The sequence below is a fragment of the Bison bison genome, unplaced genomic scaffold (assembly GCF_000754665.1).
Source record: "Bison bison bison isolate TAMUID 2011002044 unplaced genomic scaffold, Bison_UMD1.0 scf7180017864495, whole genome shotgun sequence".
Taxonomy (NCBI): domain Eukaryota; kingdom Metazoa; phylum Chordata; class Mammalia; order Artiodactyla; family Bovidae; genus Bison; species Bison bison.
The window spans coordinates 6697675-6710021 of NW_011495054.1; the positions used below are offsets into that span (position 1 = coordinate 6697675).

Sequence of the window (12347 nt, forward strand, 5' to 3'; positions counted from 1 at the left end):
TCCCCCAGGAACTGCAGACTGGCTCTCTGCAAGTGAGAAAGCGCCTTTGTGTTGGCTTTTCCTGAGTCCTTCCCAGCCTTACTGTCAGCCATTTCAAACAAGCAAGGCAGAAAAAGGACTAGTCAGACACCCAGTGAGAGCCCGCCGCCTACTCCTTCTTCACATGGTGATTCAAACTGCCTATCATTTCTTTCTGATTGTCCATCATGATGGATTTGCTGGAGTTACCGCCACGCTCCTCAGGGGAAACCGGGTGCTCGCCTTCGTGTCTGGTGCGCTGAGAGCTGCTTTCTGGATGAAGAGTCACCCCCTACCCTGGGCGCCTGACCCAGGGCACAATTGGGACCATTGTGCTGCAGACAAGCCAGTGGCCTCCGAGGCTCTCAGCTCCTTCCCCGGCCCCGAGTCCCAGGAGAGCTCAAGATAAAGATGACTCTGAAGACAATGAGGACTGAGGCTACCCTTTATTCAGAGAGAGAAAACAAAATGGAAGGCTTTACATTATTTCGCAAGTACACTTGCCTGTCCAACCCTCACGGTTTTCCTTTGTCACATCTGCTTTATGTCGGAGCAGGACTCTGGCAGATTCCAAGTGTCCCAAAGAAACAGCAAGATGCAACAGGGTGCGACCTCGAGGATCCAGGGCCTCCACGTTCTGTAAATAAACACTGGCATTTATGTAACTGGATATATATAACTGGACACAAAAACGTGGAAAGGAGTTTCAGAGGTTAATAGTAAGTACAGAAATTAAAAATAGTATTTGCACACTCAAGACAGCAGTACATGGGAAAAACAAATGCTTACACATGGGCACGAACTGAAATAATGTGACTCTGGGGGCTATAAATAAAGGTGACGGTTACTGAGTTCCTTTTTCTATAAAGTTAAGAGCCTCATAAACAAACACCAGCTACAGGCCTCCGATCATCAAACACAACCCAAAGCACAACAGCGCTCAAATTAAGTCTAAATAAGGCTAAGGGCTTGCATGGAAACACAGCCACCCTGTGGTGTGGAACGTGGGGGATTTCTCCAGCACATCTCAGCACTCAAGTCCAGAACAGGAAGTGCAAGGACTTTAATCAAAACTGAAAGTACAGAAGATAATTTGGGTCAGAATAAAAGTACGTTCTCTAGCTGGATTCCCACCAAAACACCACTCTTGTTATTGTTTGTTGAGCTCCAAGTGCCCCGAAGTGGCAGCATCCGTGGGTCCCACATACAGTGAGCGTGGTCCGCCAGGCACGCATGAGGACGCAGATAGACATCCATTTGGCTTCTACTCTTCACTCCTACTCTGGCCCTCCCTCCGGAACCTGCACTGGGGTCCAGGGCTCCGTCTGAACGGGTCAGTGCTGCCTTCCTGAGACAGCTCTGAATGTTCTTCCAAGGATACAAGAAACTTCCGTGGGGCTGTTGGAAAATAAAAACCTTTAAGGGGACTCCCCTGGTGGTCCAGCGGTTGGGAATCTGCTTGCCAGTGCACGGGACACGGGTTCGATCCCTAGTCCAGAAGATCCCACGTGCCACGGAGCAACTAAGCCTGTGAGCCACAACTACTGAACACATGGACCACGACTCTGAGCCCTTGCTCCCCAATAAGAGAGGCCACAGAAATAAGAAGCCTGCACATCTCAATGAAGAGTAGCCCCCACTACTAGAAAAAAGAGCCTGTGTGCAGCAATGAAGACCCACCACAGCCCCAAATCATGAGACTGCTTGCTTAGAAAATGTGCTTTATGTTGATGTGTGATGCTAGTTGTGGGGCAGCCTCCAGAGAGATCCAGGACAAGCCACTGTCGGCCACAGGAGAGGAAGGTAAGCAGGACTGTGGGTAAATAGCCACTATCCAACAGCTACCTGACCTCCCTGTTTTGCTAATTGTATCGCGGCCATTGTGAAGTGAAGACAGACTGGTATCGAAGAAAAACAGAAGTGGCTGAAGACATTCTGCTAAGTGAACACGTGTCCTCCTGGACCAACTCCAGGCCCGGTGTTCTCTCAGGTGCTAAAAGGCCATCATGTCTCCTAGAATAGGGCCCACACCACCTCCTGGGATTCCCTGACTTTTCCAAAGGGATGGCCTGTTTATCTCACTTGAGAATTCCAAAGGGCGGGATCTGAATCTTATATTTCTTAGCTTCTGCCACCTTAGTCTCTAATGTGCATTAAATCATTGTTCTTTTTTTTCTTTTAAGTAATGTGACTTAAAACTATTAACTTAGCTGAAGTTTAGCAGGAAAGAAAGACTTAGCAAATTCATTCTTATCTTTCACGTCTGTTATAGATGATGCTTTCTTACTCAACAAGTTTTATGTACTACATGAAAGGTGCTAGGGTTAGCACGCTGCCAGACACAGGAGATGCTTAACAATATTTACCAGGCAAAAGGGGAAACTGCTGCTGCTGCTGCTGCTAAGTCATTTCAGTCGTTAATTCACACCCTAGAACAAAGCCAACACCTGGGACTAAGAAGTAAGGCTCAAGTTTCTGGGTCACTAGATATGATGTATACAATCAAATTCAAATATATTAAGTTAACTTTTTTCTATTTTTGACCACAGGGCAGCGGTGGGGCAACTGTATGTCTGAGTCCCATAGCTGTACACTTTGCATAGATAATTATAACTGTGCAGGGCCTCCTATGCCCCTCCTCATCTGAAAGGAGATAAGGGAGGGAAAATGATATATTATAATGAAAGTGTGATTTAAAACAATGGGTGAATAACGATTAGAGTGGAAACTGGTGGGGGGAAAAAGATAGAAAATCAACAGAGAAATATCAACAAAACCAAAAGTTGGCTCTTGGAAAATATCAACAAAATTGACAAACTTTTGGCTAGAAGAACCAAAAGAAAAAAAAGAGAAGATTCAAGTTACCAAAATCAGGAATGATATAGGGGATATGACTATCAACTCTACAGAAATGAGAAGTATTATAAATGAATGCTATGAACAACTGTATGCCAACAAATGAGAACTTAGATGAAAGGCACGTATTCCTAGGCAGCCACAAGCTAGCAAAACTCACTTAGGAAAAAAACCAGAAAAAATTTATAACAAGTAAAAAGATTGACTCAGTAATTTTAAAATTTCCCAGGGGAAAAAAACCTCAGACCCAGAAGGGCTTCACTGGTGAATTCTACCAAACGTTCAACAAATTAATTCCAATTCTTCACAAACCCAAAAACAGAAGAAGGAAGAAAACCTCCCAACTCATTTTATAAGCTCAGTATTATGCTGATGACAAACAAATCACACAAGAAAGACAACCACAGACAGTATCTCTTATGACTATAGATACAAAAATCCTCAACAATATTTTAGCAAAATAAATTCAATAATATATGAAAAGGGTTATTGTACACCATGACCGAGTGAGTTTACCCCACAAATGCAAGGGTGGCTTAACATCCAATAATCAATTAACGTGACACATCATACTGATAGAAAAAAAAAAAAAAAACATATGACCATCTCAATAAATGCACGCTGTGGTCTGAATGTGAAGTGTCCACCCAAAATTCGTATGTTGACATCCTAACCTCCAAAGATGATGGTATTAGGAAGTGGGGCCTTTGGGAAGTACTTAGATCATGAGAGTGGAGCCCTCATGAATGGAATGAGTGTCTTTAGAAAACAGGCTCCAGAGAGCTTGTGAAACCTCTTCCACCAAGTGAGGACACTGTGAGGATTCACTTGCTATGAACCAGGAGGAAAGCCCTCACCAGACACCACACAAACCCGCTGGCACCATGGTCATGGACTGCCAGGCGCCAAGACTATACAGGTTTCTACTGTTCATAAACTGTCCACTTCGTGATATTTTGTTACTGCAGCCCAAATGGACTAAGATGAGGCAGAAAAAGCATTTCACAAAATCCTACACCCTTCATGATTAAAAAAAACCCAAAACATTCAACAAACTAGGAATGAAGGGAACTTCCTCAAACATCATCTATGAAAAACCCACAGCTAACATCATACTTAACGGTGAAAGAATGGATGCTTTCCCCCAAGATAAGAAATAAGACAGGAATGTTTTCTTCATCATATCTATTAAACATTGTACTAGAGGTTCTAACCAAGACTATAAGGCAAGAAAAAGAAAGAAAAGGCATCTGAGGAAAATGTAAAACTATTTCTACTCATAGACAACATGATCTCACATATAGGAAATCCTGGGAAATCCACTTAAAAAATATTAGAACTAATGAGTTCAAGTTGTAGGCTACAACAGCAATGTAGAAAAATCAGTTGTATACTTATACACTTGTAACAACTCAAAAGTAAAATAAAAAATTCCATTTATAGTGACATTGAAAATAATAAAACATTTATAAATAAGTAACAAAAGAAGTATAAACCTTATACTCTGAAAACTATAAAGCACTGTTGAAAGAAATAAAGATCTAAAAAATGGAAACATCCCATGTTCATGGTTCAGAAGACTTAATATTTTAACATGTCAAAACTCCCTAAACTGAGCTACAGAGTCAATGCAATCTCCATCAAAATTCCAGCTTATTTCTTGCAGAAATGAACCAGGTGATACTAAAATTCTTAAGGAAATTCAAGGGACCCAGAATAGCCAAAATCATCTTGAAAAGAAGAGTAAAATTTGAGAAATCACACTTCCCAATTTCAAAACTTACTACACAAAGCTACAGCAATCAAGACTGTGATACTGGCAAAAGGGTAGACATATAAATCAGTGGAATACAATTTAGAGTCCAGAAATAAACTTATACATCTATGGTCAATTGATTTTCAACAAGGGTGCCAAAATAATTCAATGGGGAAAGAATAATCTTTTCCACAAATGTGCTTGAACAACTAGATATCAACATGCAAAAAAAGAATGAAGTATTATATACACTAAATGCAAACGTTAGCTCAAGTTGATCATAAACCTGAATGTAAGAAATAAAACAATAAAACTCTTAGAGGAAAACATACAATTATATTTGTGTGACCTTGTGTTAAGCAAAATTTCCTAAGATACAACATCAAAAGCATAAGAAACAAAAGAAAATATAGGTAAATTATACTCCATCTAAACTGAAAACTGTTATACTTCAAACGGTATAAAGAAAGTAAAAAGACAAAGACAGGGAGAAAATGTTTGTAAGTCATGTACCTATTAATGGGCTAGTATTTAGAATATGGGAGCTTCCCAGGTGGCCCTAGTGGTAAAGAACTCGTCTGCCAGTGCAGGAGACACAAAAGATGCGCGTTTAATCCCTGGGTCAGGAAGATCCCCTGAAGGAGGGCATGGCAACCTACTCCAGTATTCTTGCCTGGAGAATCCCATGAACAGAGGAGCCTGGAGGGTTACAGTCCATGAGGTCGCAAACAGTCGGACACACCTGAGGCAACTTAGCACGTGCACATCTGGAATACATGAAGAACTCTATCCATGAATAAAAAGACAAATGATCCAGTTTTTAAACGGGCAAGGGATTTAAATAGACACTTCTTCAAAGAAGATACGCCAATGGCCAACAGCACATGGAAGACGCTCAAATAACTAATCACTGTGCTGTGCTGCGCTGACTTGCTCAGTCACGCCAGACTCTTTGCAACCCCATGATCTGTAAGCCGCTCTGTCCATGGGGATTCTCTGGGTAAGAATACTGGAGTAGGTTGCATGCCCTCCAACAAGGGATCTTTCCGAACCAGGAATCAAACCCAAGTCTTCTGCATTGAAGGCGGATTCTTTACCATCTGAGCCACCAGGGAAGCCCAAGAATACTGGAGTGGGTAACCTATCCCTCCTCTAGGGGATTTTCCTGACCCAGGAATGGAACCGGGGTCTCCTGCATTGCAGGCAGATTCTTTACCAGCTGAGCTACCAGGGAAGCTTAGGGAAATGCAAATCAAAGCCACAATGAGATAATACTTCACATCCATTAGGATGGCTACAATCAAAAGGACAATAACAAGTGTTGACAAGGATGTGGAAAAACTAGAACCATTATACATTGCTGATGGGAATGTAAAATGGTGCAGTCAAACTGAAAAAACATTTGGCAGTTCCTCAAAAAGTTAAACACAGAATTAATATAAGACCCAGCAAGTCCTCTTATAGGTGTTTACCCAAGAAAAATAAAAACATACAGTCACACAAAAACCTATACACAGATAAGCAGAGCAGGATTATTCATAATAGCCCAAATGTCCATCAGCTGGCTAAGGAATAAACAAAATATAGCATACACACACACACACACACACACACACACACACACGGGAGTACTATTCAGCCATTAAAAGGAATGAAGTATTAACACCTCCCATGACATGGATGAACACTGAAAACATCATGTTAGGTTAAAGAAGCCACACACAAAAGGCCACGTATTGTATGATTCCATTTATAAGAAATGTCCAGAAGAAGCAAATCTATAGAGGTATCAAGCTGCTTAATGTTGCCTGGGGCTGAAGGGTTGGGGGGAAATAGGGAATGACAGCTAATGGGTGTGGGGTTTCTTTCGGGGGTGATGAAAATGTTTTGGAATGTGACTGTGGTGACAGTCGCACAACTCAGGGAATACACTAAAAACTGAATAATACACGTTAATGGGTGAATTGCATAAGGGAATTGAATCTCAATAAAGATGTTTAAAAATCAACCTATGTATGTGTTTTATGCAACACATAAGTCTAATCTACGATCTATATGCTCTTTGACGAGTTGCTTAACTCCTCTTGAGCTTCAGTATGCGCGCTTGTAAAACGGGAACAGTAAGAACAAACAAACAAAAAAACCCCACCTATCTTACAAAAGTCTTACTAGGGTAAACCTCATGGCAAGCTCTTAGAAGAGTCAGCTCTTATGATTATACTCCTACACTACATTGCTTCACATAAGCTGTCGCTTTCTCCCTAAAAGGGATTTGTTCCAATTTCCTTACAGCTAATAGGGGAGCTGAGGGTCCTAAACTAATGACATGAGTTGAGTTAGCAAGAGCTCAGAATTCACTGGAATTCACTGTCATAGCTGATCATTTAAGTTTTTCCTTTAAGTTTCTCCAATGATGAGCTGCACCAAATTAAAACTGCCCACTCTCTTAATGATCACAGTGCCCTCCCAAAGAAGAAAAGGCGTGCGATTTCTCCATGTCTCCTTATGTGCTAATTTTTAAGCCCACCGACTCTTCTTATCCAAGCCCTCTTTGGTAGCCTACTGTTCTGCAGCTGAGTGCGGGCTGCTGTGTCTGACAGCTGGGTCCACTTCCGGGTCCCTAACTAGCCTCGGGGGACCCATTCTGAGTGGTGCACAGTCAGAACTTCGGAAACTATCACAGGTACCTCCTGGGGGGAAGGCCTCAGGCAAGAGGCTGCTAACTGGCCCTCCCTTTGCTTGAGAGAGTCCTGTGCGTGCTCAGATGGCCCTCGTCCTCTGTGGCCAGCTGGGGCCTGAGCTGGTTCTCCCACCCCAAGTCCGGGGGAGGTATAAATACGTGCCTGGTTGCAAAGGTGCAACTGAGCCCAGGGGCTGAGGAGGAGCACCTGAGAGCAGGCTCCAGGCTCTTTCCCATGGATCCAAGGCTCTGGCTCAGGGTGGGCCTCCAGCCAACAGGGACTGGCTGGAATGAGTGCCCGGTGGCCTCACCCAGCCTTGCCCTGGGCTGCGATGAGAATCCCCGGGTGGTTCCCGATCAGGCTCTGAGCACTGCCGCTGCCTAGAACGTCCTCTTTGGCCCAGATTTTGTGCTTTCACTGCTGGCTCCCTAACTGAGGGCTGGCCCTGGAGTCAGGCCTCAGCTGCCACCCTCTACCTCACTTGATCCCACAGGGCTTTCCCTCCTCTGCTAAGGTGCACAGACTGTCCTTTGCATCTGTCCCCTTAAATTTTCATTCATTCGCCCAGCATCGGCAGGGAGGCTGAAAGATGTTTAACAGACCTCTCTGGCTAAGTGACAAATGACATAACCAGAACACAAATCATTTCAACTGCACCGACCAACTTTAAGGCCCCACTGAATATTAAAGACAGTAGAGCTGATGGGTTAAGAGGCACTTAATAAAGTGCCTCGGCTGAGTAAACGCTGAAAGCTTGAAACAATCTCATCTCTGGCAAAGTTAAACAAGCAGTGAACTTCGGCTAAATGAACAAGACATGGTGGGGCTGACTCACACACATTCAGAAACATGTGCTTATTCTTCTTCATCTGGATAAACTTGATTCTTTCTGTGCTGCTGTTCCTAGAACAAAATAAAAATTCTTACAGCTACCAGTGTGCCAGCTTCATGTCTCACTCGTGGGATGGAAAGAATGAAGAACGGACTGCAGAAAAGTACTGGCAAACAAAGCCTTAAGTGAAACAGCTGGCTTTACTGCTGGGGTGATGGAAATTTTTTGTTTTTAATTATGCAGCCAATACGGGTTCCTTGTAGAAAAATTGGAACATACATAGAAGGAGCCACATTCCCAGGATGATGATGATATTAACAGCAGCAGCTATGGTAAATGTATTGCTTCCAGGTACCCTGGGCCCGCACCTTCTGATCTTTTCCCTTCCTCTTTCTCCAGAATCCTGAAATGGAGGCACTTTTACCAAAAGAAGGAAAGCAGGAGGGTTAAGAATACAGGATTCTTATTCTGTGAGAGTGACTTCCTCAGGATTGACATCTTAGTTTGACGACTTGGTAAGCAGGTGACTGAACCTCTCCACCTCTGTTTCCTCATCTGTAAAATGGGAATCACACAAGCACTAACCCCTGGGGACTGATGTGAGAATTACATCTAAAACTGCACATAAAACATTTTAAGGGACTTCCGTGGCAGCCCAGTGGTTAAGACTCCATGCTTCCAATGCAGAGTGTGCAGGTAGGTTTGATCCCTGGTAGGGGAACTAAGATTCCACATGCAGTGCAGCGTGGCAAAAAAAAAAAAAATATATATATATATATGTATGTATGTATGTAAGTATATGCATTTTTTACCTACAGTATAACACAGGGAACTCTGCTCAATGTTAAGTGGCAGCTGGGATGGGAGACAAGTCTGGGGGAGAATGGACACATGTATATGTATGACTGAGTCCCTTTACTGTCCACCTGAAACTATCACAACATTGTTAATCAGCTATACTCCATATAAAAGAAAAAGTTAAAACAAACCAAAAACAACAAAAACATTTCAGCACAGTGCCTGGCAAAATAGTAAGCGTTTAGTGTTAATGCTCCGCATTTTGACAGCTCATGAACTGATTTGTTAAGGGTAAATTAAGCACCCAAGCTCACAACGTAACTAGTATTAGTACTGGCCATTAACCTAACTGCCTCCAAGGCAGGGGAGTAGATAGCTATTTCATAATTAACAGAGGATCTCAATGAGTATCAAAGCAACAAAATATTCCCTGCCTTGTGTTTTAATGGTATCAATAATCAAGTTTTTGATCCTGAAGCAGTTGCATAATTCACAGGACCCAGATTAAAATCAACATGCAAGGCCCCTTCTTCAAAAGAAAATAGTAAGACTTCCCAGATGATGACAACAGAGCACTGAACCAAGCATGAGCCATTTCTGAGGACAGGGCCCTGGGCAACTGCCGAGACTACACACCCGTGAGGCCAGCCCCATCTCCACCCCTTCAATGGCCAAAGTTTCAGGATTGCAATTGGACTGCGTGGTCATGACAGTCCAACTTCCACAGTCAAGATGTTTTTTCTGAATACACTTCAACTGTCTCTCCCCCAGAGAAAACAGAATCTTGTGACATGATCTACAGTTATAACAGATAACAAAGTCAAAAACAAATAAGTAGCAAAGATGCATATTCTTTCTTGATCTCCTTGACACTCAAAGGCACTAAGGATCAATGTATCCCAGGACTACCTTGCTGCAAAATTAGAATTCGCTAATCACCTGTGTCCTTAATGTTTTTCAAGGTAAGAGGCACAGAGAACTTTTGATGAACATTTCTATCACAAGTTGCAGGAAAAAGAAATAATTCAACCATGCCACATTTCAGATTACAAATCAAGACTGTTATTATCGACTGAGTTTTTCTATAAAGAAAGACGGTGCTTCGTTTTAACTCTTTTCCTCACCTCCCATGAACAGAAAGCCTGCTGTTTTCTGAAATTGGTATTGAACATGTGTGTGGTTCAATGACGATGGTGAACCACTCTATCAGATAGGATTTTAGTTTTGTGACTTTCCTTGTACTTTATCTCAATATTTCACAAGAAGCTGTGAGGCTCCGATACTGAGGAAGTACAGAGGCAAAACACAGCAGGCCTAAAAACAAAGACTGTCTGGTCATTTTCAAAGTGTCTAAGGTGAGACTTAAAGCCGAGAAAAAAACGATAGCGGGTTCCCTCTGATCTACGTCTAGTAAGAGAAAGGGAATTGAATCATCAGGTACACTGTGATGCCTAACTGTTGAATCATTTACTCTGGGGGCATGATCTAATTAGGAACAAGGACTCTTACGACAAAAGTTTATTCTGTGTGGACAGAGAATTTAAAAGAAAAAAGGGCAACTTTTGACTTCCACTGGGTGCTCAACAGACTTAAAGAAAGATGGCAGAGTACAAGAACACATTTAGGGCTTCCCTGGTGGCTCAGTGGTAAAGGATCCGCTTGCCAAGTGCAGGAGACATGTGTTCGATCCCTAATCAGGGAATATCCCACATGCCGCGAAGCAAGTAAGCCTGGGCTCCACAACTACTTAGCCTGTGCTCTACAGCCCAGGAGCTGCAAAAAGTGAGCCCACTTGAGCCGCAACTGCTGAAGCCCACTTGCCTAGAGCCAGCGCTCTACAACAAGAGAAGCCACCGCAATGAGTAGGCCCCACTCACAACTAGTGAAAAGCCCGGGCAGCAGTGAAGGGCCAACACAGCCAAAAAGGAAGAACACACTTAGCAGTAACTGTTCATCAAGTGGGGGTGTCGGAGGGGGGGTGGGGTGGGGAATGCCGACCTTGCTCAATTTTTGCAAATCAGAAGAAAACCAATGCCCTCTTTCCTCTAGAATTTCTTGACAATTAGCGCATCAAATCTGAGCCATCCAAAAACCAGAACTTTAATACACTAGATAAAATGAAGTCAACCCGAACAATTACACGAGGTGCTTCCCTGGTGGCTCAGACTTAAAGAATCTGCTTGCAACGCAGGAGATTCAGGTTTGATCCCTGGGTTGGGAAGATCCCCTGGAGAAAGGAATAGCCACCCGCTCCAGTGTTCTTGCCTGGAGAATTCCATGGACAGAGGAGTCTGGCGGGCTACAGTCCATGAGGTCGCAAAGAACTGGACACGACTGAGGGACTAAAACACACACATATACATCGTAACTGCTAAGTATGTCGGTTTTTAACTTGAGTGTACCAATACCTCCCAGAATCACTGTGCTGCTTTGAAGACAGGGTTTCTCAAAAAGGATGTTACTGACATTTCGGGAAAGACAAATCTTAACTGGGGAGGGGGATGTCTTACACATGTGTGTCTTCTAGGATACTAAGCAGCCTCTGTGGCCTCTACCCATTAGATTCCAGTAACACCCACTCCCCGAGTGTAACAAACAAAAATGTCTCTATTAATTACCAGATGTGTGGGATGAGGGAGGAAATCACTTCCAACTGAGAACCACTGCTTATAAAGCTGGGAATATAAATAAAAAAAGAATCAAAGCACTTTAGAACAGGAAGTGATTTTAAGGATGCTGTGCACCAGCAATTCTCAAACTTTGGTGTTTATCAGCCTCCCTGGGGAGCTTTTCCTGGGCATCACCCCAGACCTATTGGTAACAGTCAAGTACAGAATTTGCCCACATGGGTATCAACACCCTCATTCCACAAAGAAGAGGACGTGGGCCAAGACAGGGAAAATGCCTTGCCCAAGGTCACAGGGCGAGTTAGAACCTGGGCTCCAAACCCAACCAAGCCCAAGCCCTTCCTGACAAAAAGAATGGGTGGGGTGAGAGGTGTGTGTTGCTCACACATTTTGGAGAAAGGCAAGAATAATTGGTTAAGACGGTGCACGCTGGAGCCAGTTGGCCAGAGTTACAATCTCGATTTGGTGTTTATTAGGTAAGCGACCTTGTGTAAGAGACATAATCTCTGAGCGTCTTTAGTTTCCTTCTCTGTAAAATGAAAGGATAGTACCTACCTCCTAGGGCTGCTGGAAAGGTTAAGAGGGAGAATGTATATAAAACCTTCGGCCTGGCACACATTAAATACTCAGTACACATCCTGCTGTTATTATTATTGTCCCTCGATTGCTGAGCGGAAGGGGACGGCGGTGCCCCGTCCCCTTCCCCAGAGGGCTAGAGATGGGCTCAGGGAGGCGATACGATCCCCGACTCCCCAGCTCCTCTAGCCGGGGTAAGACCC

General features: G+C 43.4%; 1 protein-coding gene across 1 annotated transcript in view; it reads right to left on the bottom strand.

Moving 5' to 3' along the window:
* Positions 1 to 12347, bottom strand: part of ANKRD13A (ankyrin repeat domain 13A) — a 34929-nt gene that overhangs the window by 22005 nt on the left and 577 nt on the right. The window contains exon 2 of the mRNA XM_010828842.1: positions 523 to 706. Coding sequence (XP_010827144.1) covers positions 523 to 706 — 184 coding nt within the window. The remainder of the gene's footprint in view (positions 1 to 522; positions 707 to 12347) is intronic.